General features: G+C 45.7%; 1 protein-coding gene across 2 annotated transcripts in view; it reads right to left on the bottom strand.

Moving 5' to 3' along the window:
* The window catches only part of EPHB1 (EPH receptor B1), a 311,307-nt gene that overhangs the window by 213,785 nt on the left and 83,187 nt on the right, over nt 1-14,335 (bottom strand). The window contains exons 1-2 of one of the 2 annotated variants that reach the window (XM_065410515.1): nt 10,382-10,439; nt 4,177-4,241 (exon numbers count right to left, since the gene is read on the bottom strand). In XM_065410515.1, the coding sequence (XP_065266587.1) occupies nt 4,177-4,241; nt 10,382-10,439 (123 nt within the window). Of the gene's footprint in view, nt 1-4,176; nt 4,242-10,381; nt 10,440-14,335 lie in introns of those variants that run through there. The other variant, XM_065410514.1, reaches the window with a different exon arrangement.

The raw sequence follows: 14,335 nt of genomic DNA, 5'->3' as shown, positions 1-14,335 counted from the left end.
AGGAACCTGCTAGAACCAGTTAAGGCAGGCAGGCTAATTAGGACACCTGGAGCCAATTAAGAAGAAGCTTCTAGAATCAATTAAGGCAGGCTAATCAGGGCACCTGGGTTTTTAAAAGGAGCTCACTTCAGTTTGTGGTGCGAGTGTGAGGAGCTGGGAACAAGACGCGTAAGGAGCTGAGAGTGAGAGGGTGTGCTGCTGGAGGACTGAGGAGCACAAGCGTTATCAGACACCAGGAGGAAGGTCCTGTGGTGAGAATAAGGAAGGTGTTTGGAGGAGGCCATGGGGAAGTAGCCCAGGGAGTTGTAGCTGTCATGCAGCTGTTACAGGAGGCACTATAGACAGCTGCAGTCCACAGGGCCCTGGGCTGGAACCCGGAGTAGAGGGCGGGGCCGGGTTCCCCCCAAACCTCCCAATTGACCTGGACTGTGGGTTCTTCCAGAGGGGAAGGTCTCTGGGCTGTTCCCCAACCCACATGGTGAATCTCTGAGGCAAGAAAATCCGCCAATAAGCGCAGGACCCACCAAGATAGAGGAGGAACTTTGTCACACAATGCTCCTACTAATACAGCCCAATATGCCGTTGGCCTTCTTGGCAACAAGGGCACACTGCTGACTCATATCCAGCTTCTTGTCCACTGTAATCCCCAGGATCTTTTCTGAAGAATTGCTGCTTAGCCAGTCAGTGCCCAGCCTGTAACGGTGCATGGGATTCTTCCTTCCTAAGTGCAGGACTTTGCACTTGTCCTTGTTGAACCTCATCAGATTTCTTTTGGCCCAATCCTCCAATTTGTCTAGGTCACTCTGGACCCTATCCCTACCCTCCAGCATATCTACCTCTCCCCCCAGCTTAGTGTCATCTGCGAACTTGCTGAGGGTGCAATTCATCCCATCATCCAGATAATTAATAAAGATGTTGAACAAAACCGGTCCCAGGACCAACCCCTGGGGCACTCCGCTTGATACCAGCTGCCAACTAGACATCGAGCCGTTGATCACTACCCGTTGAGCCCAACAATCTAGCAAGCTTTCTATCCACCTTCATACAAGGTTAAAAAGGAGTTTCATGGTCTCTTTGCCATGGTATAAAACAAGCTGAGGTCTCTCTCTCTACTAAACCCCGTTTAAAATGTTTTGATGTTGACGGTGACAGGGTACGTAAACACTTTTGGCTCTTTGGGTCCAGGTATTCCATCTAAATTAACACAACAAGCCTTAGCCCTGGAAGACTGAGACACTCGGTTCTGAAGTATCTGACAAGGAAACCTGGGAGGCAGAGAAAGAAACAACACTTCTATTTCTTTCCCCACAAAGAGAAGCTGTCAAGTTTAGTTGCTCCTTGTGGTTTGTTCTCCTGCAAGGCCTTTCTGCAGTTAAGGACTTCTGGAACAGTTAATGCTTTGGTCTTCTAGCCAGAGCTGCTGTTCTCTCACTGCTACTTTCAGCAGAGTCAGATTTCTCTTTCACTGGGTGTGAGCTTGCAGGGAATCCCACACCTCCTTTGCCTCTGATCAAGAGTGCGAGGCTCCAGGGATGCATGGAATGGATCTGGGTAAAACCCATACATAAGAGGTGATGTTTTAGGGTATGTCTACACTGCACGCTCACTTATGGCAGCATGTAGAGTACCTACAATGCATGCATCCCCCAGCCCAAGTATTAATAGCAGTATAGACTGTGAGGCACTGCTTAGGTGAGTAAAGAAACTCCAGAACCATATGGTATATACCCTACATGGCTCTCTACATGCCCAAGCAGTGCATCCCCTATCTACACTGCTAGTTTTAGCAGTGTAGTGTCCCCTTGCCAGAGCCTTTCACTGCTGGGTGTAGCTACACACTGCAGTGGGGGCAGAGCTTGCTTTTCACAGTGGCACATAGCTACGCATACCCCATACCCCACCTGCCAGTGTAGACAAGGCTTCAGGGTGAACAAACCCCACACTCAGCTTATATATCTGTATAACGCCTAGCACAATGAGCCCTTCTCCTTGATCAGGCACCTTAGAGCTACTGCAGTACAAACAGGCTCTGGCTTGGGAGGACCTAGACCTACAACCAGAGTCAACAAATTTCTCTCTGCAAGGAAGACTGGAGACCCAGGGCAGAATCTATGGACCTGAGAGAAAGCCTTGTGCATAAGGTGAACAACTGGACACACTATTTTGTTCATGCAAATCCTGCATTTGCTCAAGCAAACCTGCCAGTGCATGCTCAGATTAGCAGCCATGTTGAGGAGCCTTTCAAAAGTTTGCCTACATGTAACTACAGAGTGACCAGCCCATGCTGAAAAGTATCCCTGCACCAAAGGGTCTACTTATTATTCCTTCCTTGGCAAGTCACCCATATGAAAATGCAGACTCAGATACAAAGGTCTACATGCTTTGCACATACATAAATGAAGGTGAACCATGTCTTGTGCTAACCAGAGTTATCTATTCAGAAAAAAAAATAAGACTGCAATTGCCAGCCTTAAGGAGGTCAAAAAGGGTGATTCAGCTGTCCAAAAAAAATTCAAGCCAATCATGAAACAGATAATTAAATTGGTTTGCCTTCTAGTTTTCCCCTTTATGGAGGAAGACATCCCCCACACACTGGTGGTGAGGGATGATTTCAGATAGACAAACCCAGCCCGGGACGTACACCCAAATAGGCAGTCTTCTTCTTTCTATGGGAGGGTATCTCGTGCCCTTCTCCTAACCAGAGATGGGGAAGCTGTTCTCTCCCAGCACTATCCGGTTCCCATTGTGTCCTCTAGCATCTCCCTCCCCAGGCTCCTGCTCCATCTCAGTCTCCTACCCAATATCCCCCCACCCCCATTTCATCACCTCCTCTACAATCTGCTGCCCCCTAATATCCTCCTTCCCTTTCCCCTCACTCTCCCCCCATTCCCCTATCTCCAACACATTCTCCCTCCCTTCTCCCCAGTTTCCCAGCGCCGCCCCCCCCCCCACACACACACTTTCCCCAGTTTATGAGTCAACATTCCCTCCCACAGAAAAACAGGTTCTAGTGCTCACGAGCTGTATATGAGCCAGGGCTGAGTACACAACGGTTACTGCTGTGCAATTTTCTACACATTTAATGCACTAACAGACTCTGACTCATTGCTTTGCAAAATGTTTTGGAATGCCATGGCTATGGGCAGAAGGTGGTACCGTACAGAAATCAAACCCCATCTCTTCCACTCTGCAGCTGTTTCTGAAAGCCAACCTCTTCCTGGCAGCGTGTGAGTTGAGTGGAGGCTGATGCCATCTGAGAATAGGCAAAAGAGCCATGCACAGAGCGAATTTACAGCAGAGGGGATAGATCATTGACTGGAAAGATGACAAGCAGTTCCTAACCTGCCCCTGCTGTGCATGTCATGGCTAGGGATTTGTGGTGGGTTTGAACCAGGAGAGGGAGAATAGGTGGAGTGACTTTCCACTGGGGAGTCAGGCTCAGAGAGTGGCCTTGCCCAGCCGTCCAAATGTAATTTAACCCTTGCCATATCACACTGAGGTGCCCGCTCAACGTTCCTGCCTTTGGAAGGGAGACTGGTGGTTCACAGATCAGACACTGCTGGGATAGAGAAGTGCGATTGGCTGTATATAGTAAATGAAATGTGAAATTTGGGTTATTCATAGACGCTAAGACTAGAAAGTACCACTGTGATTTAGGCTGTGTCTACACTAGCACTTTTGTAGGCAAAACTTTTGCCGGTCAGGGGTGTGAAAAAACACACCCCTGACTAACATAAGTTTCACCGACAAAAGCACCGTTGTGGACAGCTCTCCCATCAACACAGCTACCGCTGCTTCATTGCGGGGTGGTTTAATTATGCCAGAAGGAGAGCTCTCTCCCATAGAGTGGCTACACAGGAGATCTTACAGCGGCGCAGCTGCAGCGGTACTATAGACCGTACTATAGATCCGTACTATAGACATAGCATTAATCTGACATCCTGCATAACACAGGCCATAGAACTTCCCCAAAAACACTTCCTGTGTGTGTAAAGATGGTGGTGAGTATTTTTGCTGATGCTGTTTGGCGAGTATTTTTGTCGTGGGAGAAAGGCAGTCTTCACAACGTAGAAAGGACTCAGGAGTTTTTAAAATCAGCATTTCTTGAAAATGACTGTGAGGCCTGCAAGACCTGATAAACATGCAAAGAGCCAACAATTTGACATATCCACTTACCCCTGAAGGAGGGTTTGCAGTCCAGCCCAGCTCAGCTGTAGCCGTCCGGGTATCCATCAAGGTTTCTGAGGAGCACACACAAGAGGATCAAAACAAAATGAGTTACTAGGAACTCCAGATAATAGACTGAAATTACAAACACACTGCAAATGGATTTGGTATCTGATTCGGCACTCATTGTAATGACTAGCACTCTCTTTGGCTTTGATGGTGCAGGATCAGGTCCTGGGAGCTCTTCCGAAATAATGCAGCGGATCCCCTGTTACACTGAACAGTTTCTGAAGCCCACATTCTTAATGCAATCACACCAGCAGTGAGACTCTCCTGTTTCTCCAGCAAGACTCCCATAGAAATCAATTGGATTTATTTCAGCATAAAGCCTCAAGACCCTGGCCTACAAGTGAGTGAGTCACAAGTGCCCCCTTAGACTACAATGATGCATGTGAATCTGCATTGTGACAGCCCTGAAACAGGAAAATAATGTTACCCATAAAAATGGTTGTGTGGAGTTGTAAAAAGGTACCTATATTAAGGCCTGGATAAAAAGCACTAACTCCTGGCTGCAGATTTCATTTTGCTCCTTGAATTGTTACAAAACAGGACAAGTCCAGGGATGGTGGGGGGGAGGTGAGGAGGGTCTCAACTTCAGTCACAGATACAATCTCTGCTCCCAGGGATCAAGAGATTGAGCATGGCCAGTTCTGCAGTCCTGGTGTGAAGTTGCTGACAGCTGGGTGCTTTGATCAACAGCATTGGATGTCCTGTTTTATGGACTGGCAGCTGTTCCATGAACCGAGTTGTTGCATACATTCATTATCCCCGTCACGGGTGGAGGGCGGGGAGTCAGATCAATGAATAATAAGTAATATCACTGCAGTAGGATTTCTGTTTTGGTTTTTGGGGGGAGGATTATTGCAAAACATTAAGATGCAATACAGCTAATATTTTCCCTGCCCTCCTTTTATAAGAAAAAAAACTTACAACATATACAGACAGATGGGGAAAATCTTCCAGGTTTTATTTATTTGTTTTCAGTAAGGCAGACACAGAGATTAATTTGCTTGGCTCCTGCATCTCTACCAAATGCAAAAGAAATTTGTCACTCACGTCTGGTCTAGCTGACTGTCTGTCCACCCCCAATCCTATAAATGTTGGTGTTTTCCTTTACAGCCCAGATATCACCTGGGTGCCTAAAAAGGCAGCACTTTTGTCCCAAGAAAGTTACTACTTCAATGTAGTAGGAAAGTGAGGAAATGAATGCTGGAAAGATAAACATGTGGTGCTGGAAAGATAAACGGCTGGGAAATAAAATCAGTATAACTAAAAGAATATAGTAAATGCTGCCAAACTGTTGTGTTTAACTCCTCCATCAATGTTCCAGAAATCACAAGTGGGAAATGAGGAACTCCTATTAGTCTTTCCACCCATCCTTTGCCACTACTCGGGGACATAGGGCTAGAGGACTACTACCAGGACCCTCCACCCAGTTTCTCTTGATTAATGTTCTACATTCTTTCTTTAATCAGCACCATTGGCTAGAAGCATTTAACATGGCTCCTTCAGAGACTGAAGTGGGGTTAGCAGCGGAGATGAGGCGTTCCACCTCTATTTAGAGTATAAACAGGGTTCAAAGTTAGTGAGGAAAATCTAAAATTCTCACCAGTATTAGGACTCTCCTTGTAACTATTGCTCTAAGATATTTACGTAGCCCTTCACCACAGTATCTGCATGCTTCACACTCTTCGTGTCTTGTTCCTCACAACCACCTGTGAGGTAGGACAGTGCTATTACCCTGACTTCACAGGTGAGGAACTGAGCACAGAGAGGCTAAGTGACTTACCCAGGCCACACAGGCAGTCTGTGGAAGAGCAGGGAATTAAACCTGGGTCTTCTACACCTGACACTAGCGACCTAAACACTGGCCCATCCTTGCTGTCCCTGTGGGAGTACGGCATTGGCTGTGGCCCTACCACTCACCTTCCATATGTCCTCCATCTACTTAAATAAGGAAAGAAGTGGACACTGTCAAATCACAGAAGTTTCCTCCCTTTGGGCCTCCCCTGGCAAACCCAAGAGCTACAGCTGTTAGCAGCCTTACAAAAAAATCCACCCTTAAAATGGCATGAGTCATGGTGAAGTTGTGAGATGTCTGGAAAATGGGAGACACACAACAACTCTGAGGATGTATGTTGTGTGTGGGGAGGGGGGTGGCAATCAGTACCAAGAATGGGGAGTGGGAACCACCACCTCACACAGGCCTACTTAGAGCAGTGATGGGGAGGCAAGAACAGGAGGTATAACAGTGAGGAAGGCAACACCATTAGAGAGAAAGGAGGGTCGGGGAAGAGAGCGCTCCGGGAAGTGGGCCATGAGAAACAATGTTGGGAGAGAGACAGAGAGCGGGGAAGGGAGCCTAGAAAACTGAAGGTAAACATATGTCTGTAGGGCCACATTCAGATCCTCTTCCTCAAGCTGGGAAGCACCTTACTCTATCAATAGTCCCTCTGAAGTCATGAGGCTGCTCAAGTAGCAGAGTGCTGTTTTACATGGGGGTGGGGCAGGTAAGAGCTGGCTTTGTAGTTAAGGCGCTGCTGTGGGACACAGGTGACTTGGTTCAGTTCCTGGCTTCTGTAACTGGGCAAGTAACTTCACTACTGTGACTCAGCTGAGTACCTGTAAAATGAAGACACTGCTCCCTTCCTCCTCCTCTTTGAATAAGCAAGAGACAGAGAAACTAAGTTCTTCAGAGTAGAGCCCGTTTGTTTGTGTGTGGGCAATGTTTCGTGCAATGGGGCTTTCAGGCACTATTGCAATAGAAACACCACCATTCAAACGGGGAAGGGTATCGGAATCTGGCCCGTAAGGGGTAACACGAGCCTGAACAGGAAAAAAAAAGAGATTTTTAAGAGGCTGAAGCATTAGGGTTAATAACAGCCAACAAAAAGGAATGAAGAAAGAGATATCAAGATGTAAAAGAAAGAGTGGGAAATAGAAAAGGGAAGAAGAGAAATGCAAGGGGATTCGAGTCATTTGTTTTTAGAAACTCAGCTTCATTCAACACATCTGGGCCATAGTGTAATGTTTGTCACAAACAATAGTGGAGGACTGTGCTGCGATCCCTCTCAGCACACTTCCATTCACTTGCCTCCCCCGAGAACTGCCACTTGAGTATTTGGCAGCTACAGAACCTGGGCTTCCAAGCTCCTTATGTGTATCTGTTAACTCCAATAAATATGCAGTGCCACCAGCCTTAGTCCTTAAACACACTTTGTTATATACACAGCTCATCCTTAAGCCCTTCTACAAAGAGGGTTCTTAGTCGAGGCAGGATTGGGCAATCACCACAAATCTGATTTCCTTCCTTGCACACATACCTCTAGAAGGACTGTCATATACCTCATTAAGAAGCCATTAATCCTTACTGGAGTCCTTCAAAGAAACAGGTTGACATGCCAGTGCATATGTTAACATGCCGAAGTGATAACTCGTGACCATAGATCCCCCGCCTTCCAAGCAGAGAACTCTGCCTACCTCGGCACTTCTCACTGTAGTATCCAAGTGCTTCAGAATTAGGGGCTTTTATCTTCACAACAGCTCTGTGAGATAGGGAGGTATGAGTCCCATTTTACAGATGGGCAATGTAAGCATAGGCTGGATTAAAATTCCTTGCCCAAGGTCATACAGGAAGTCTGTGGCTGAGCTGTGAATTGAACTCTGATCTCCTGAGTTTCTATCCACTAGTCCAACCTACCAACTCTGCAATAACTAAGGAAATGAACAACCACCACCTCATGTCAGCAAAGATTGTTCTAGTTTACCCATAATTCATCTCTTTCTTTAATATATAGGCTTGCTGTGTTCAATTACAGGAAAGGCACTTTTAACAAGTGTTTATTTAGAAAAGATTTTCACTCCATCATCTCTCTTCCTGTACATCAGTTCAGTGCACTTATAACTTGCTTCCCTGGAGTGCTTTTCTTGGCTGCGCTCTGACACCAGGAATGTACTTTTGATAACTTCAGCCAGTAAGGTGCTTCCTTTGCACTGATTTCTGTAGTTCCCTGGCTGTTGTAACTTGGCAGTGTTCTGTGCCGTTCAGAGCAGTTGACTCATGAAGTTAGGAAAAAAATCCCTGTTAACAAATATGTTTTGCCCATCAAGTCTGCAGTGACAAGGGGGAGGTTTGCATCCTCTTCCTCTGAGCTCGACTTTCTTATCTATGCCGCGGTGCATGACTGCGAGACACGAGGGGATTAGTGTTAGCAGCAGCAGCCGCCTGTCACACAGCTCTGCTCTAACATGACAAATGAGTGTTTGGTTCTATTACTGCAGGGTTCTTTCCTTTAGTCTCCTCAGGACTATTCATTCATGGCGGATGAAAAGCTCCTGCAGACAGTGGATTAGAGGCTGACCTCTAGCAGGCCTCGCCAAGAGATTTGGGGGTGGGGGGATGTTACCTGGTCACAGGTCACACATGTGGCAAATTACACAGCTCTAAGCTTGAAAAACCCACAGTTGTGGAATATTTAACTGGGGAAGGGGTGAAGTTTCCAAGTGACGAGGGTTCCCTTGTGGTGACCAAACTCAATTCAGGAGGGGACAGTCTTTTCTGCCTGTTCCAGGGCATAGCTTGGGGTAGAGAGAGGGCAGAGTCTCCTTAACCCGCCCCTTCTTTTGTACATACATAACTCCTAGGACAAGAGCTTCTGCTTAGTGAAGAGACATCCAACAGCCCCATGCTCAGTGGGTTCGCTCTCAGCAAGAAGTGATGCAGCAGCCGGGGCTCGTTGCCAGGAGGACAGTTTTGCTAAGCATGCTGAGAGGCCAAATGTTCCATGTGGACGCCCTAGAGTTTGACAGATTGCAGCCCAGCCCTTTCTTCCATTCCTGACCCCGATGTCACACACATACAGTCCTGCCAACTGACCATTTTTCTCCAGATCCACTCATCTTGCTAAGATTGCCCATAATCCAACAGTCTGTTATTTTACCTGGCAGCACAGTAATAGGGGCAGTGCCATTTATAGGGGAAAGGGCACAGATTCCTCCCCCTGCCAGACCCTTCTCTTCCTCCCTCAGGTGCCCCCACCACCACCAGGGGTAGGCTGCCACCTCAGCCCATGAACCACTACACCGATCCCCTCCAAGTCTGAGTGGCATTGCGACTTGGCACAAACCTGAGCAGCGCGGTGACCCTGCACACCAGGTCACAATACCACTCACTTAGAATTTCGCTTGGCCAGTCCTATTCCCCATTCCTCTCCTCTCTTCCCCAACTCTCCTCCCCCACATCATGAGGAAGGGATGGCTGGCCACTCAGGTTTGGCTCGGCCAAAGCATGGTCAGGCCATGGCCTACAACTAGAGGGTCTATAGAACTGAAACAGGCCCCCCAAAGGTCATGAGGTTAAAAACACACAACTTTGGGGTTCTTTTTATCTCCTGGTGTCACACCCTTCAAGGTTCACATTTTCAAGCTTTTCTCCACAACCAAAAGGGCTAGAAACTTACACTTATTTTCAATGAAAGCCGAGATTCTCACATAATAATGCGACACCCAGAGCTAGGGTTTTAGGAACATGATTATCATGCAATTTGCAATGAAAGTGCAGGAGCGGGAAACACTGGAATTGAGAGCTGAATTCTCTCTCCGGGCCATGTCCAGACTAGGAAAAGTGGTCATGTCTGAAGAGGTGTCAGCTAACGTATTTTTACAAACATGGTTTTACACAGTACTCAGATAACATAGCCAGGGAAAATCATGGTGTGACGTTGCACCCCATAAGGCTTTATGGAAATATGCTTATGAATGTATATATGACATAACTGGAATATGTTTTATGCTACATATGCCATGTAACATATCTCTGTAAAGGTTATGATCTACTGAATACATTCCTCCTATTTGTATGCATGTATCATTTTTGTATTTGAAGTTATGAATATTGGCTGTATACTTGCTTGATTTCTAAGTAGCCTTAGTAGAGCATTTGGTCAGCTTCTTGAGAAAGGAATGTGCAAATTAAGTGCCCAATCAAGAAACACTTAAAGGACAATGAATCTTGGAAGGCTCCAATCCACATAAGAAGTCTACCTGAGGACGTTCAAGGTAGCATGTAAGCAATGGCTGCTGCCTGTAAAAACTGAGTCATGCATGGACATGTGACTTGCCCATGTGACTCCAAAACTCCATCTTGGAGCTGGACTTTGCATAAAAGAAAGGAGGGGGTCTCCACCCACAAGAGAAAGTCTATTTAAGCCCATGGGAGACCCCTCCATTTTGTCTTCAGCTGGCTAAAGAGATAGCGTCTCCACCCCCAAGGATACCTGAAAGAAACTGGAACAAAGGATAGTAACTACAGGGGGTGTGAGCGACTGCTGGACCCAGACTAGGAGACTAGTCTGTAAAAGGAAGATTACTGGGTGAGGTTTTTATCTGTATTCAGTTTTCTTAGACACAGACATGCGTGTTCTATTTTATTTTGCTTGGTAATTCACTTTGTTCTGTCTGTTACTACTTGGAACCACTTAAATCCTACTTTCTGTATTTAATAAAATCACTTTTTACTTATTAATTAACCCAGAGTATGTATTATGTATGTAATACCTGGGGGGGAGGGGGCAAACAGCTGTGCATATCTTTCTATCAGTGTTATAGAGGGTAAACAATTTATGAGTTTACCCTGCATAAGCTTTATACAGGGTAAAACAGATTTATTTGGGATTTGGACCCCATTGGGAGTTGGGCATCTGAGTGTTAAAGACAGGAACACTTCTCAAGTTGCTTTTAGTTAAGTCTGCAGCTTTGGGGTACGTGGTTCAGACCCTGGGTCTGTGTTGGAGCAGATTGGCGTGTCTGGCTCAACAAGACAGGGTGCTGGAGTCCCAAGCTGGCAGGGAAAGCAGGGGCAGAAGTAGTTCTTGGCACATCAGTTGGCAGCCCCCAGGGGGTTTCTGTGATCCAACCCGTCACACATGGTTAACATCTATGCTGCTAGTGGTTCATCTTACACCCCGTATACACATGACATGAAGTCATGTTAGTGAACACTATTTCAAAACACACCATTTTTCTAGCATACGCATGGCCTCACCGTCAATAGTGAGATAAACATGTCATTGCATCATGTTGTGAGCAGAAGGCTCCTCAGTTTAAAAGTGGTCCAATGTGATTCAAAAGGGGAGGATGTATCACTTGGCTTGTGCCACTGAGCATGGTTAAGTACCAAACGATCCTTTCTTGATGGACTTGTTCTTATGTCCAAATAGTCTTTTTGTTGTTACACCATAGAGTCTCTGGCCCAAAATCTAATGGTACAGTCACCCTCAGATTTTGCTCCTGACTCCCACCTACAAAAAAGTTATTTTACAGAACTTTCTATTTACTGTATTTTGCAAGAGCTCCACAATCCAGGAAAGTGTTTCAAAAGCAGCATTAGCTAAATCTCTCTCAGCTCCATGCCATCTTGAGATAACCCAAGTCCTCTGACTCAGAAGGCCCAGGAGTCTGAAAAGTTCTTTATAGGAGTCATACTGCTATGAAACATTCTGAAGTCAGTTTGAAATTTGAAAGGGTCTCAGGTGTTCGTTCTTGGACTGTGTCACTCTCAGCATTTCAGGAGCTTCTACATAGGTTTCCTGCACCAACAGAGTCCATCACTTCATGTGCCTAAACACAGGGGGTAAGGTTCTAACTGCAGTCTGGTTAGTTTAAGGTCACATTTTAAGCCCTGGCACTAGATATTCCAACAGGCTCAGCTCCCATTTATGCACCTGAACAAGGGCAGGTTTTCAGAAGTGCTCAGCAGCCAACAGCTCCCATTGTTACACATTGTAAAAATTTGGCCCTCTCTCAGGACCCAGCATGCTGAGTTCTCTCAAGAAGCTGCCCATTTATTTTTGTTGCCTAAACAGGGGCTAAGTTCTTGGGAAAATCAGGCACTATGTTTTATCATCAGAGTGACAGGCAGTGCAGAATCCTTTGTAAGCTACCTGGTGGCTTGTTGATCCAAAGAGCTCATTGTTTATCCTTGAATCAGACAGAAACCGTCCACCCCTTATGGACACCAGCTAGGGACAGTCCCGATATTTGGGGCTTTTTTTAAAATGGGCTCCTATTACCCCCCACCCCCGTCCCGATTTTTCACACTTGCTATCTGGTCATCCTAACACCAGCACACGCCATACTGCCACCTGAAAGGTATAACTGAGGACATATAACCAAGTAGCCTAAATTTTCATCCAGGCTGATGATTGGCCTCCCTTTAAATGAATCCAAATGTCCATTATATCTGTGCCCATTTCTGTGGGCACAAATCAGCATATTTACACCACAAACTACCTGAACAGCCTACATAGTAAGACAGACTCAGACTCTATACACACCACTCAGATCTGCAAAGTGACAGGCTCTGTATTGCCACAGACTGCAAAGAGGCATGGAAGAGTTGTGTACCAAGCCGATGAGTATGCTGGTCTCTGCAGGAGGCATGAGAGAATTCTCTACTAGCTAAGACACCTCAGTGGTACGCCCAGACAATACATACACCACCAGGACAATCAATCACTCAGGAGAAGAGCGGGTGGAAAGGCGGTCAGTCAGGGGCTAGTGTAAAAATTACTTTTCTCAGCTTGCTAACGAAGGGATTACAGTGGATCACAGCCTGAGCATCATCAATCAGACACAAAGCCTCAAAGTCATCTCCCTTTCCTGTCCTTTTAACTCTCCCCTGTTCTTCCATCTTCTCTTTTGTGTTTCTCCCTGCCTTGCAGTCCAATTCCACATACTCCCCACCCCCATCTCTCCTACTCTTTTGTCCTCCTTTCCCTTTTGCTCTCCTTAGCCTCAGCTGTTCTCTCTTCTTCCTTAGGTCTCTCTCTCTCTTTCTCCACATATATTTTTTTCTTTCTGCACATCTAGTAACTGTCTGAGTTGTTAACAGCAAATGCAGGTCAGCATATAATCCCATTAACAGCAAAATTAGTGTCAGAAGACCTACACAGAAGATCTTTAGCTCCCGAATCAAGGAGGAACTGAATCAATCTCCCAGTTCCCCTGGGAGTGACTAGCTATTGCCTGTTTCCAGCCCACACACAGGACAGCAAGGGCCAACTGCAAGATACACGTTCTCATCCTCTTCCCCCCCAGTATTCTTGCTATTGAGTGAAACTCAGTATTCACTTTGCAGGAAGGGTAGAGCAAAGTGGCAGGCAGGTGTTTGCCTATGCCTCTCCGAGTCACAAGAGAACAGGACTGTTTAAAATAGGGGTAGACATTCAAAAAGCAGCAGGCAAGACATTTTGCTTGATTATTCTGTATCAGATATGCAGTCAAGGAGGTGCAATATGTTAATAAAGGAAATATCCAAAGCTTAGATCTTACGGCCTGAACAAAACAGAAACTCCACAGTCAACTGCAGGAGTGAGTTAACATGCTAAGCAGGTAAGAGCTCTTGCATATCTCGTCCTTCCAGAATATGCATATCTGCAAATTGTAGGAAAGTCATGGATTATTTTTCTGGTATACCTACCCAAAATACATTACAATAAAGGCTGAGAAAAAGAATTAAATAAACCAGCAGAAAATAAAGCATGAAAATCAAAGTTTGTCTGGCTATACGCAACCAGTTCTCATCAACCAGACGTTTCCTTTGCATTTGGTTTTTCAGGGGATCTTCGTGAATCTCTACAGGGCAGGTTTACTGGATCTCTCTCTGAGCTGCAGATGTGTGCTCCTTATATGGAGGCCATTAGCATATCCCTTTCCATTGTATTTAACAGGGCTGAAGTACTAGAAACATCAAGGTAAAATAAAAAGGTAACCAAATCAAGGCAACCCTGAAACATCAAATGCTGTATTGTTACAATGAATGTGATCAGTGTAAAGAAATGTGTTGGAATCAAGCTTCCCACACCCCCAAAACGTTATTTTGTACTGGTATTACACAGAGGATCCAATCAGGGATTAGACTCCCATTGTATATACAATGCCTACTACAACAACAAGTTAGTCCTTAACCCCAAAGAATTTACAATCTAAGCAAACATTAGGCACATTTAAATATCCATCTGGTTAGATTTCTATTTCCGGTCCATATACTAGAAGACTGAAAAATGACAAACCGTTGACGTGCATATCAATGTGAGGTTGAGCTATTGTA

Source organism: Emys orbicularis, chromosome 9, assembly GCF_028017835.1.
Source record: "Emys orbicularis isolate rEmyOrb1 chromosome 9, rEmyOrb1.hap1, whole genome shotgun sequence".
In the NCBI taxonomy this organism is placed as follows: domain Eukaryota; kingdom Metazoa; phylum Chordata; order Testudines; family Emydidae; genus Emys; species Emys orbicularis.
This window is presented reverse-complemented; position numbering and strand designations above follow the sequence as displayed.